The sequence below is a fragment of the Prunus persica genome, chromosome G1 (assembly GCF_000346465.2).
Source record: "Prunus persica cultivar Lovell chromosome G1, Prunus_persica_NCBIv2, whole genome shotgun sequence".
Lineage (NCBI taxonomy): Eukaryota > Viridiplantae > Streptophyta > Magnoliopsida > Rosales > Rosaceae > Prunus > Prunus persica.
Window position 1 is genome coordinate 18125701 of NC_034009.1, and position 14542 is coordinate 18140242.

At 41.9% G+C, this 14542-nt stretch overlaps 2 protein-coding genes and 1 long non-coding RNA gene across 3 annotated transcripts; all 3 read right to left on the reverse strand.

Moving 5' to 3' along the window:
* Positions 1109 to 1594, reverse strand: LOC109946595 (uncharacterized protein K02A2.6-like). Its single transcript, XM_020554921.1, has one exon. The coding sequence runs from the start codon at positions 1592 to 1594 to the stop codon at positions 1109 to 1111; it is 486 nt and encodes a 161-aa protein (XP_020410510.1).
* LOC109946596 lies at positions 2165 to 6666 on the reverse strand. Its single transcript, XM_020554926.1, has 4 exons — positions 4668 to 6666; positions 3108 to 4535; positions 2474 to 2948; positions 2165 to 2237 (listed from the first exon to the last, which is right to left on the reverse strand). Exons 1-4 carry the CDS (start codon positions 6664 to 6666, stop codon positions 2165 to 2167), a joined length of 3975 nt encoding a protein of 1324 aa, XP_020410515.1.
* On the reverse strand, positions 8676 to 11283 carry LOC109946573. Its single transcript, XR_002269691.1, has 3 exons — positions 10874 to 11283; positions 9918 to 9981; positions 8676 to 8936 (listed from the first exon to the last, which is right to left on the reverse strand). It is a non-coding gene; the product is annotated as an uncharacterized LOC109946573 (long non-coding RNA).

Sequence of the window (14542 nt, forward strand, 5' to 3'; positions counted from 1 at the left end):
GAGTGATGCACAACTTTCTTATCATCATGGTGAAGTCACCCGCTTGAGAGAGGATAAGATTGCGGTTGAAGAAGCTCCTGTACTATCAGCTGCAAATGCCGAGACTTTAGAGACATTACGAGTTTCCTTTAAGAGACTGTGTAACGGCTTCAAGGATTTGTCTTGGGAATAGCAAATTCTGTTGTTGTAAACTTTATTTGCTTTATTATATTTTTCTTTGAACTTGTCAAAGTGTTGATGTTTACTAATTAACTTTCATGATGAAATAAAAGCATTTTCTTATTTCATTATTTTTTCGAATGGTTCGGATTGATAGAGGAAACCCTTTGTTTTTATTTTGATGTGACTGAACTTGGAATTATTTGTCCAAGCTGCCCACGTACCCTCGATGAAAAGGGATCAAGTCATCACGTAGTTCAAGGGATTTTTTTTTTTTTGGTGTCCTAACTTTTGCTTGAACCGCCCTTTCGGGTTTTCAGTTCAACGGACTTTCTTGCGCTCTAATTTTTTTTGCTTAGACCGCCCTTTCGGGTTTTCAATCCAATGAGCCACAATTTTTTTTTTTTGGGTGCCATACGCAGTTTAGGCTCATGCGGGCCAGGAGCTGGTAGTCACTTCATGCATAGTATCATTTCAAGAATTTTCCGTTGATAGGGCCAATTCTTAAACCATCCTCCGCTATAATCTTGTAAGCGCCACTTGCGTATACTTCTTGTACTACGTAGGGCCCATCCCATTTCGAAGTAAACTTGCTTCCGATTTTGTGTGTTGTGATGATAGGTCTACGCAATGCGAGGACGAGATCTCCCACCTGAAAAGATCTGGGGCGTACTTTCTTGTTAAAAGCATTCGAAAGCCGGGCTTGATAACACTCTAAGCGTTGTTGCGCTTCGAGTCTCTTTTCGTCTAGTGCTTCTAACTCTTGGAGATGTAGCTTCGCATTCTCTTCATCAGTCAATCCCTCTTGTATGGCCATCCTCAATAATGGAAGTTAACTTTCTAGAGGCAAGACTGCTTCCACGCCATACACGAGTGAGTATGGTGTAGCCTGAGTAGGCGTTCGGTGTGTCGTCCTATAAGCCCACAACGCTTCATTTATCCTTTCATGCTAATCTTTCTTGGTTCTTCCAACAACTTTCTTCAACAGGCTGCAAAGAGTTTTATTGAATGCTTCTGCAAGACCGTTGGCTGGTGCATTGTACATTAAAGAGTTGCGTTGTTTGAAACCAAAGTCTTCACACAATTTATCCATAAACCGATTTGAGAAAGGCTTGCCATTATCTGTGATGATGTAGCGTGGCACACCATACCGATTAATGATGTTTACCTTGATAAAGCTCACCACATTTTCTTTCTTCACTTCCTTTAGAGGCACAGCTTCCGCCCATTTTGAGAAGTAGTCTGTGGCTGCAAGGATGTAAGAATGACCGTCGGAAGATTTAGGTGCTATTGGTCCCACCACATCAAGACCCCACGCATCAAATGGCCAAGAAGTAATTGTAGGATGTAGCGGCTCCGGCGGTTGGTGGATAAAGTTGGCATGAAATTGACATGCTTGGCATTTCTTCACATAATCCATGCAATCCTTGACCATAGTCGGCCAATAGTAGCCCATCCTTTTTATTTGGAAATGTAGCTTTGGCCCTGATTGATGTGCTCCACAAATTCCTGAGTGAGCCTCCTCCATTGCTTTGAATGCATCTTCTTTATCCAAGCATCTTAGAAATACGCCTTCAAATGAACGACGGTAGAGAATTTATTTGTAATAAATGAATCGAGGTGCCCGACGTCGTACCCCTAATCGATGTCTTGAATCATCTGGTAGTTTCCCATGCTCAAGATAATCAATTAAAGGTTGTCTTCAGTCGTCAACGTCAATGGACAGTACCGAGATAACGTTGACTCCTTCTTGCGATGTCCCAAGCGTTAATGGAACGACCCAACATTGGCAAACTGGAATATTTATTGCTTCATCTTTTGTCAATGCCAATGTAGCGGCAAGGTTGGCTAAGGCATCTGCCATTTGGTTATTTTTCTTGGCACATGCTCTAGCATCACGAAGTCAAACCTTTCTAGTAATTGCGTGGCTAATTGGTGGTATGGAATTAGATCATCCTTTCTGACTTCGTAGTGAGTCAACAGTTGGTTGATCACTAACATGGAGTCACCATATACTTCTAAGCTCGATATCTTCATCTCCACGACCATTTGTAACCCCATGATCAAAGCTTGGTATTCTGCAACGTTGTTCGAGCAAAGTTCACTTAAGGAGAATGAATAGGGCAATACGTGTCTCTCGGGTGATACGAAGACTACGCCAGCCCTCGCCCCGTCTTTACGAGCCTATCCATCAAAGAACATCATCCAAGCAGGAGAAACGTCAGCGAAGAAGACTTGTTCGTCGGGTAGGTCATCTGAAATTTCCCAGTCTGCTGGAATTGGATGATCGGCTAGGAAGTCTGCAACAGCTTACCCCTTAACCGCCTTTGCTGGAGTGTAGATGATTTCATACTGATTGAGAAGTAACGCCCACTTGGCCAAACGCCCCGTCAAGACTGGTTTTGACATAACGTACTTCACCGGGTCAGCTCGTGCAATTAGATGGACCGTGAATGCTTGCATGTAGTGCCTTAACTTTTGGATAGCAAAAACAAGTGCAAGACACGTCTTTTCTATAGGCGTGTAATTTAGTTCGGGACCAGTAAGCGTTCGGCTTAGATAATAGAGTGCTTGCTCTTTGTGTGACTCATTCTCTTGCGCTAAAAGGGCTCCAATTAACCTTTCTTGAACCGCAATGTACAATTTGAGTTGTTTGCCTGGAATAGGAGCTCCTAACAGTGGTGAACTCGATAGGTACTTCTTTATGCTTTCAAAGGCATTGTGACAAGCTTCATCCCAAACAAATGGAACATCCTTTTTCATAAGGCGATTGAATGGTTGACACCTCCCTGCTAAATTTGAGATGAATCGCCAAATAAACGCGAGGCGTCCTTGTAAACTTTTCAACTTACGTAAATTTCTTGGCTTGGGCATATCTCGGATGGCTTTAATCTTAGTCTGATCTACTTCGATGCCTCAATGTTTAACGATGAAACCAAGGAATTTACCTGACGTGACGCCGAAAGCACACTTTAAAGGGTTCATCTTGAGTTGGTACTTCCGCAATCCGTTAAACACTGTTCTCAAATCTTTCAAGTGATCTTCTTCTTTTTTTGACTTGATCACCAAGTCATCAATGTAGCACTCGACATTCTTGTGAAGCATGTCACCAAAGATCTTTTGCATTGCACGTTGATAGGTCGCACCTGCATTCTTGAGGCCAAATGGCATCACCTTGTAACAGTAAATTCCTTTTGGAGTGCGGAAGGCTATGAGTATTTCATCCTCTGGCGACATTCTTATTTGATTGGATCCAGATGAACCATCCATGAAAGATAAGGCTTCATGACCTATGGTTGCATCGACCATGAGCTCAATTATGGGCAATGGAAAGTCATCCTTCGGGAAAGCCTCGTTTAAGTCTCGGAAGTCAACACAAATACGAATTTGTCCAGTGATTTTCTTCTTCACCGGAACAATGTTCGCTATCCACATCGAGTATTTCACTTCCCTAATAAATTCGGCGGCGATTAACTTGTCAACTTCGGCTTCGATTTGACTTAAGAGCTCTGGACGGAAGCGACGTTGAGTTTGTTTGATTGGATGCGTTCCAGGTTTGACTACAAGTTGGTGAACCGCAACTTTCGGATCGAGGCCTGGCATCTCTTTATACGTCCAAGCAAAGACATCTTTATACTCAAGCAACAGCTGATGATATGATTCCTCTTTGCTAGGATTCAAAAGTGCACTAACGAAGATAGGTCTTGGGTCTTCATTTGTGCCCAAGTTGAGCTCTTTTAATTCATCAACAGTCGCTTGGCCCCCATCTTCTAATGCAGCAGGAGCGTCATAAACCTCATCCTCGAAAGGTTCCTCTTCATCGAGCTCTTCAATCATAACGTGAAGAACGACTAGAATCTCTACTTCTTTATCGTCACTTTCATTTTGTTGATTCAAAGCTTTCCGAGTTTGTATGATTGTTCGCCGTTTCACTTTGAGTTGGTCACTTGAAGTTACGTCTAGTGTTGAGAGACGTTTCATACGTGACGGGATCAGGCTCCGGATTTCATTATCTTCCGTCGAATCAACAAGAACTCCACTTTCCAACTCTCGCTGGCTTTTCTCTTCAGACGGTTGGCTTGGAACTCCGAGTCTTTCTAGTGCTGATCTGCGCAGAGCTGATTGAATTCTCATTTGATTTTGATGTCTAGATATCCTCTTGAACACAGAAGGTCGTGATGTCGATTCTTTGATGCGGCTAAAAACTGAGGTCCGCTGAGTAGGCTTGGCTAAACGGTCGAATACTGAGGCTCTCTTAATAGCCTTTGGTTCTTCTTCCTCCTCAACCACTTCGATACTAATGTGTTGAGCTTCTGCCTTCTTTTCTTTTCTTCTAGCAGAAATCTTAACAGGTGCGACAGGAGTAAAACCTAGGCCTGTTCTAGTTGAGTCAATTGTGTAACCCTGCTCCTTCAACTTCTTTTGGGTTTCGCTAAGGCCATGTGTCCTTTCTCATGTGACATCTGGATTGAGCTCTCCCGGCGAGGAAGACAAGCCGAAGTCATAACCTGCTTTTGACATGAGCTTATAAGCATTAGGATCAAAACCTTCTTTAGTTCTTTTGACCGGAAGATATTCACGTCTTGTTGCATCTTGTAATGGTCTGACGAACCCTGGTACTGAAGATTTCGACACATCTAAATTGCTCAACTTGGGTAAAGGCATGGTTGTAGACTCCTTCAAGAACTTCATGTCACTTTTCCCTAACTTCCTTGGTTTCACTTCTTCTCCAAATGGGGATTGACCTTCCTTTCTTTGGGATGATGAGACATAACGAAGAACAGGAATAGCTACCTTCCGTGAATCTATCGGTGGTGATTCCATTTGTCCGAAGGCAATGCTTTTTGGCTTGTTATCGCTATTTTCTTCAGCGAAAAGGCACTTTAACTGCTCATCTTTTCTTAGTATGGCTTGGCCAGTTGAGTGAACCTCAATGGGAATAACTTCAGATGCCACGTCTTCATCAATGTAGAACTTGGCGTCAGCAAAATAGGATTCGGCTTCGGTAAATGCCTTGACATCACCTAGGATTTTCTTCACTCCACCTCTGTAAAATTTGAAACATTGATGTAAAGTTGAAGGTACTATCCCATTTTCATGTACCCACGGCCTTCCTAAGAGAAGATTGTAGGAAGTCTTAGCATCAATCACGTGAAATAGGGTGTTTGACTTTAAGTCACCTATCACGAGCTCAATTCTGATCATGCCCATGGCTCTTTGCCCTCCTTGATTGAAGCCTTGAATCATGAGACGACTTCGAGACAATTTATTCACGGTGATGCCTAACTTTATCATTGTGGATTTAGGCATTATGTTTACTGCTGAACCTCCATCCACAAGCATGCGACTAAGTTTCTGTTCTCGCACATACCCGGACACGAAAAACGGACGGTTGTGTGGTTTCGACCCTAACAAAAGATCTTCATCGGTGAATGTGATGGAAGCACATGTCGCACAACAGATAGCACGGTCTTGAGACTCAAGCTCTAATTTTTTGGCCTCTCTTATTTGATTTGGATGAATATTGAGATCCATCAACGTTTTTACCAATGCTATGCGTATTGCTTTAGGAAGTTCCACCACTTCCTCAATATTGAAGTGCGATGGTGAATCTTCTACCTGTGTCAGGACCTTTTGCTCTTCATGAGTTTCCGATCTTCCTTCCGAGACATCTTCGTCATCTACTTGATAGCAAGTTGTCATATAAACAGTCTCTGTTGGTCCTCTTACGAAGAATATTTTGGGAAAATATTCTTCTAGCGTAATTGGAATTCGTGGTTCTTGGATTAGTGGTCCACTTTCTTGGCCAGAATCTCTCTTCACCATTATTCTGGTTTTGGTTTTAGAGCGTTTGTGCGAATTCCTTTTTCTCCGCTCCCTCTTTGATTGAGTATTTTGTCGTTGAGGAATGCGCTCCGTACGAGGTTTTCGCCGGGTAACGAGCGTCCATCCTTCATTGTCATCGAAAGATGAGTCACTAACGAAGCCATCACCACCTTGATTGTTTGGTTTGCCCGCCACTTCTTCTGTACACGGATCAGTCACCTGGTGTATGCCCTTTGTTGATTGGAATTCCAATCTTTTCGACAATGCGGGCAGCGGCACCGGATCGAAGGATCCAAACACAATTGTGGCAACGTTCGCATCTGCGATTTCGTCAACATCTAACTCAATCCTTCCTTGCCTAGCCAAGTTCATAATTAGCTCCTTCAACACGAAGCACTTCTCTACCGGATGGCTGACAATTCGGTGGTATTTGTAAAACTTATGGTCGTTGACTCGGTTCATCTCTTCAGGCCGCTTACATTCCGACAATTCGATCACCTTCTTTTCAAGCAAGTCCTCGAGCATACCTGCGACATCGGAGTCAGGGAAGGGGTACATTTTTTCCTCTAACTCCTTCAAAGTGCGTCGACGTATATCTACTTCTCGAGATGGCTCCATCCTTTTGACTTCTTTCTTCTTGTCTCGGGTGGAGATTTTGACGGGGACGGTGTTTATTGTCATTGCTTCCTTAGTAGGCTTCTTGATAGGCTTATCTGTCTTTTGTCCAAAGACTTTCTCTTTTCTTTGCCCATGACGGGCTCATGCTTTCCTCCGTGACTAGCTATATTCAACTCCATATCATGGGCACGAGTGGCTAGCTCCTCAAATGTGCGGGGTTTAATTCCTTGTAGAATGTAAAGTAACCCCCAATGCATTCCTTGAATGCACATCTCAACCGCCGATAACTCCAAAAGCCTATTTTGCAATCCAGGCTTAACGAGCGTCATCGATTGATGTAATCGACGACAGGTTCATCTTTCCATTGCTTGGTATTTGTGAGTTCCATCATGCTCACAGTGCGACGAGTGCTATAGAATCTATTCAAGAATTCTCGCTCCATCTGATCCCAACTGTTAAGGGAATCGGACTCCAAGTCTATATACCAATCAAATAGATTTCCTTTCCAGGAACGAACAAATTGTTTCACCAGGTGATCACCCTCTATCCCGGCATTATTGCATGTTTCGACGAAGTGTGCAACATGTTGTTTTGGGTTGCCCTTTGCATTGAACTGTTGGAATTTAGGAGGTTGATATCCTGTTGGCATCCGCAAGTTGTCTATCCTCCTGGTGTATGGCTTAGAATACATGAGCGTGTCTCGGGAAGGTGCTCCGTATTGAACCCTGATGGTGTTTGCTATCATGTCCTAAAGTTATTGGACCGACAAAGAACCCACCGAGGCAGCGTCAACTTTTTCGTGCGACTTCTCACCTGACTCTGTTTCATGACCCAATCCTTTCTCGCTAGATTCAACCTCATGATGTGGTCCTTTCTTGTGTGCATCTGGACCAGGCTCCTTATCTTGATGCGCTTCCCACTTGTTGTTGATGAGAGAAGCAATCTGCGCATCCTTTTCCTCGACCATCTTAGTCAGTTTCGTGACCGCTTCACTCATATGGGCCAGCTGTTCTTCAATAGACATAGCTCCCGTTACCATGACCTGCATAGCCATAGAATAAGACTCACCTACGGATGCCAAGGTAAGCTTCTTCTGTTGATCATCAAGCGGGGATCCATGGTATGAGCCTGTGCTCGAGTCAGCATCTGAAACAGGCGAGAGTGAGCGTTCTCTCGAATTCTTCGAACCCAAAAAACTCCTCCCTTCACTCCGAGAGTTTCTCTCATTCGCCCGAGAGGTATTCTTCTTTTGCCCCAGTGAGGCCAAATTGATAACCGGTTCTCGCCTTCGGTGAACATCTTTCGTCTTGGCTTGAGTCGGTATGGAAGTAACATGTTGAGTTGCGAATATCGCCTTGGCCTTGCTCTGGGTGACGACCCTAGCAGAATCTCCGCTTGAGAAGGAGGCGCTCACGCTTTTCCCTCTCATCACGAGAATGGATTGAATCTTCTTGGAAGCCATCGTTTTTGGTGTGTTGATTGATTTTGGAACTGGAGAAAGAGATGAGAGGCAGAGATTGTCCCACCAGGCATGCCAAATTTGTAAACACGAATTTCCTGCGACAAATGAGAAAAGAACACGAGTACAAAATAATATTTGTATTTATGAAATTTAGGGTTACAATCTCTGTATTGAATCCTCTGATTCAATCTCCAAAGTTTTTAAAGAAAATTTGTTTTTGATACAAGGGTCGTAGAGACTTGATCTTGATCAAACGGGTAGCACGAAGCTTGTTTAGTGTTTGGGATTTTTCTATGGTGAAGGAACCGGCACGTATTTGTTGTGCTTGGTGGCTCTTCCAAAGTAGGGTGAAGAATGCAGAGAGTTTTATGTTTCTTCTGAGTGCTAGGTTTTTTCTCTGCCCCCTGACCTCCTATTTATAGGCTCTTGTAGGATGCTTGACCTAAATAACTTTCCCTATTTAAAACCTTGTTTTATGGGATTTTGATTTGATTTAAATCACTTCCCATGACAGGACCCGACCCAATTTCCGCTTTGGAATCCGAGCCGAATCCTGTGCGTGTCCGACACCTGGCGAATGCCGGGCACGAATGACCTTTTTACCCTTTTCTTAAACAAATTTCTTAAAATTTACTTTCGACTTCTGCCGAAAATCCGGCAGAGTCTACCCTGTATTTTGACCAAACACAAAGTCTTCCACCTGTCAAACAGTCTCAAAAATCCTACCAGTTCCTTATGTTCCACAAGTTCTCAGAGCATTTCTATACAAATTTACAGGATTTACAAAAGAGTTACAACGAACTCCTACACTTTGGTGGTGGGTCGGAAACTAGGATGATGGCCCGAGTGGTTTCCTTCGTTCTTCTACGGCCTGGGGGGCGCAAAACATTAAAAGTGTGAGTGGACCAAAATAGAGTTCTCAAACAGTGTATGAACATAATAACCCCCACTGTAAAAACGATGATAATCATAAAACTGAATATGTAAACTGCACTGAATTAGGGTAAATTCAAGCATGCACATAAATATATACATCTATATATATATATATCCAGATGTAGGATATGCTCAATACCAAGGAAATATTGAGTAAAATCACTGAAATCAATATTTGCATAAAAGCACTGAAATTTCTTTAAAACTACCACCTAGGTGTACCCCTGTAAAACTGTCAAATCCTCTGTAAATCCGTCAATTCCTCTGGCAGGTCTCGGCGACACATAGTGTATCCGAGCCGCAAACTGGCAGGATTCAGGAGACCGTAGTCAGCCTGATCCGCAATCCTGGCACTCACGATCCGGGCGTCCCCAAAACTCGTGAGGCAAATGTCAAGTGCACTGACGTAACTGAAAGTAAACTGGATGTCTGTAGACATCATCATATCCGAAGGCAACATAAACCGAAGGCAATCTGGATGTCCGTAGACATCGTCTTATTTGACGGCCACCTGTTTCTGTAACCGGGTACCCACAGTGGTTTAAGAAAATATTAACTGCTGAGAAAATATCAAATATAAATATCATAATATTTCTGAAAGATCTGATGAATAACTGAATCTTTATTCAATCTATAACTGTGCTGCCCTTTTTATCTGATAGAAAACTCAAACTCTGCTTTCTATAATTCATGGTGGTCTAAAATAATTATCTTGGATAAAATCTGACATCCTCTGTATTCTGATAAAAATCTGAGCTAGATATTTCTGAATCATAAATCTCAAAGTCTGTTGTCCAAATAACTTTAGCAAAATCAGCTAAGCAATGTATAGAAGGAATCTTTAAATTCATAGGAATAAATCACACTGAATAAAACTGATTCAGAAAATGATGAATAAAAAGAAAGGTCCACTCACTGCTGGTCCGAGCTAGCTGGACCTCTTGGAGGTCCCTCCTGTGGATTAGCTGGACTTCTGGTGCCTGATTATCCATGAATAATAAATTAATAAATTACTGGATAAATAGAATTTTAAATCAAATACCCTGCCCCCGGCTCTTAGAAATATGAACATTTCATTCCAGATCACTCCTATGCCTACCTTAGCTCTTTTTAGACACTTGAACCACTTTTGGAAGGTCCGACGCTCAGTTAAGCGATAAACTGTCAGATCGGCCGACCCGGAACCCGTGGGGTCCACGATCTCCGATGGCCAATCTGAGCTTCCCGGAGGGTTTCTCATAGGGCGGGAACCAAGTTCTACGAATTTGGTCCGAATCGGACGGTCGGATCGGCCAAAATCGCGTTATCGCTTAAAACTCTAACCCTAGCCCTAGGGTTCGCGATTCCGGAGTATCCGGGACTCCGATTCGAAATCCGTTGAATCCTACACGATCCTGAAACAATGTAGGACAACATATCTGAAATGGGGTGCGATCCAACGGCTAGACGACACTGCACCCGGAAATCGCATATTATGGAAAAATCCGTTCGGGGCTCAAACGGACTCCGAATTGAGTTCCGCGAAATCGTACGCGCTCGTGATGGCACGAGGGTCTCAAAACTGGCCAGAGCCGTGCCACCACCCTGGCCCACGCGCCGCCACACGTGCGGACCGATTGGGTGTCCTAAGCGATTCGGGTGTGCCGAAAAACAATCTTGGAACCGAGACTCCAAACTCCTACCCTAGGTAAAACACCCAATTTGGAGTCACTTTTGTTCTTGGACAACCCCCGAAAAGTGGCCGGAAAGGGCCGATTCCGACGGCCGAAGTTCGTCCAATTTCAAATCGAAAATTAAGCAACCTAAAGGTGAAATCGATCTAAACCCAGCCAACCATCAGTTAGAGCACGAAAAATAGCTAGAAATCGATACCTCACACGACTGATTTGGTGTCCGGATGAGGGAGAAACTGAGGTTGGAAAATCGGCCAAAACTGCTGCGTTTTCCAGCAGTTTCCAGCGGCTCCAGCAGGGGCGGCGGACGGGCTGAGGTTGCTGGCGGGAGCTGGCCGGTGCTGCTGGGTCCGTTCCGGAGGGTCGGGGTGGCTTGGAAGGTGGCTGCCCTTCTGGTTTTTCTGAACTATCGGGAGGGAGAGAGAGAGGGAGAGAGAGAGAGAGAGAGTGAGAGAATGAGAGAGTGAGAGAAGAAAACAGATTTAAAAAAAATGATCTCCCAAAATTTCCATTTTGCCCTCGTGAGTATTTTGACCGTAACTTCTTCATTACAACTCCGGTTCGGGTCTACTCCATGTCTACGAACTCGTTTCGCCGTGCTCTACGCAACGGCATAAGCGGAATTGCCAAATTCTTTTCCGATCAAAAAGCCAAATTTTCCCCTTTTAAAATATGCGAGGGCAAAATCGTCTTTTGGCTCTCAATTTTTAGATATTTTGGTTTGGGTTCTTACATCCCATAATCTGGCAATTTAACCAGATTATCTTCAATTGATTAACCTGATTAATATTTGATTTAAATCAAAGTCAATCACAGAAGATTCTTTCCTTTAATTTTGTCTTCATCTTGAACCGCTTGATGCACTCCGTCAGATGTCACCATGTGTCATTTTTGACAACTAATCCGATTTTGATGAGTCACACGCCACATGGGCGAATTACGGGGCCCACGATTTAATCCACCGAACCCTAATTGTTTTCTTGTCCAATGGAATTTATTGCACCAAAATTTCTTTGTCTACAGTATGATCCTAATGTCTAACTAGTGATTCTCTTTGTTTTGTGCAACTTAATGAAAGTAACAAGTTCTATTGTTTAGAATTGCTTGGGAGCATTAGATGGGACTTATATTAAAGTGCGTGTAGCTGAAATTGACAAGCCAAGATACCGAACAAGAAAAGGTGAAATTGCAACAAATGTGTTGGGTGTGCGTTCAAGAGATATGCAATTCATATTTGTGTTACCAGGTTGGGAGGGCTCCGCATCGGACTCTAGGGTGCTTCGTGATGCCGTATCTAGACCCAATGGGTTAAAGGTTCCCAATGGTAAGGCATTAGTTAGTTTTAAATTTACAAGGCATATTTGATTTTGTATGTATACATGCACATACTCATAGGAATTTTCCTTTTGGTTATTAGGATATTATTACCTTGTAATGGTGGTTACACAAACGGTGAAGGATTTCTTGCACCCTATAGAGGAACAAGGTATCACCTATATGAATGGAGAGATGGACATACACCTTCCAACCATGAAGAATATTTTAACATGAAGCATGCATCGGCGAGGAATGTTATAGAGCATTGTTTTGGCTTGATAAAAGCTAGGTGGGGCATACTTAGGAGTCCATCTTTCTATCCAATAAAGACCCAATGACGAATAATCACCGCTTGTTGCCTTCTACATAATCTCATTAGGAGGGAGATGTCCATAGATCCAATAGAGCATGAAATAAATGAACTTGAAGATGGAGAAAACATGGTTGAAGGTGATATGCTTGGCACCATCGAACCGTCTGACCAACGGATTGCAAAGAGAAATTATATGGCCTTGCAAATGTATAATGAGTGGAGAATAAATAGGCACCACTAGTTTAAAAAAACAGTTATCATTTGTGTTGGAGTCTTGCAGACTACTTGTGTTTGTTTATGAGCTATTGCTATCTGTAATTCCTATTAATTATAAATTGAACTTTTTATCATTGTATTTGTTTAAGTCGAATTGATTTTCTATTTGTCTTTCTTTAGAAAAACTGAACAATGAATGTGTTATGTAATATGCAATATGAAATATGAAAGCTGAATCTTGTGTTCATGATGATATTTATTAGTTATGTATTGATCCCTTTTTATATTGAAAAATATATATTTTTGTTTTGCCTTATTTATAAACATAGCATGGAATATTGGTTGTATAGGAATGGGAAGTGGTACTGTTCACAATTCTAAATCATCAGTGAAGAAATGAACGAAGCGTAAATGGCTTCCATTTGAAGAAGATGCATTGTTAACTATCCTTGAGGATTTTGTTAGAGGTCGTCGATGTGATATGGGTAGCTTCAAATCTGGTACATTGGTACAAATGGAGGAAGTTTTGGATGTCTTATGTCCAAATTCAAATATAAAGGGAAATTCGCATATTGAGTCAAAGTTGAAGAAATGGAAAAAAAAAAAACATATAGCATAATTTATGACATGTCGAATAATAGTGGGTTTGCATGGAATGATGTCAAAAAGTGTATCGAAGTTGATAGTGATGATGCTTGGAAAACTTATGTGCATGAGTGTGTTCAACCAAATTTCAATTTTCTACTTTCTTTGAGTTCATGGATGCATATGCTTTTTTTTTGTTTATTATTGAAACATGTTGAAAGTAAACTAATACATGACTTATTTAATCATAGCACAATAAGGAAGCAGAGAGGTGGAGAAACAAATCTTTTCCAATTTATGACAAACTTGCTAACATATTTGGAAAGGACCGTGCTACTGGAAAAGGATATGAGGTTCTAGTGGAGATGATGAAGGAGCAAAGCCATAATGAGGTTCATCCAAGTGACATTGCAGCTAAGAATGAATCTCCCATGTCCCAAGGTGGCAGTCATTATGAAAATAGTGAAAGAAAGAGGAAAAGAGGAACTAAAAATTCAAGTGATGAAACTGACAAGATAGTACATGCATTGGAAAAATTACTTGCAAAATCTGGAAAAAGAATGCAAATGGTAACTGAGGCAATAGTGAAAGGCAATGAAGATTGTAGTGACATTTCCAAAATGCTCAAGGACATGAGTCTTTCTCCTATGGATCAAATTGATGCATTAACTCTCATTTTGGAGAAACCACAAACTGTGGCAATGTTTCAGTCATTAGATGATGATGTCAAAGAAGTGTTTGTTCAAAAATTGCTTAATGACCATGCTAGAGGATGACGGTGCTTCTATGGTGTCTTGGTTATGGATGACAATTGTGTCACAAACTACATATGGTCATGGTAACTTGTCTTAGTTTGTGAACACTAATATGTGTACTTTCTTTTGTAATTTTGGTGCTAGAAATCCACTATGGATAATCTTATTTTGTGAATATTGTTGGATATGCACCATTGATTTTCTTGTTTTGTGAACTTGGTGTTGTATATGCACCATTGATCATCTTATTTTGTGAACTTTGTGTTGGATATTTACCATGAATTAAGTAGAACTTTATGTTATGAAAATTGGCTTGCTATGATGTTGGGACGGTTTGGAGCTTGTCTCACCATGCTTGAAGGAAGAAAGGAAGCATAAAACCAAGTGTAGAGGTCATGTGGCCAGTGGTTTGGCAATTGACAAACAGATAGTTGGTTTTTGCAAACTATGATGGCAATTGCATGTTGCATTTGCAATTATGTAATAACCCAAAACAAAATATTCTAAAATTAGTATTAATTTATTCTAGCAAAAAGACGACTTTGTCCTCACCTCTTTTAAGAGGGGGAAAAATTGACTTTTTGACCGAGAAGGAATTTGGGAATTCCGTTTATGGAGTAGACCCGAATCGGAGTTGTAACGAAGGAGTTATGGTCAAAAGAGTCTCAGTGGCAGAACTGTA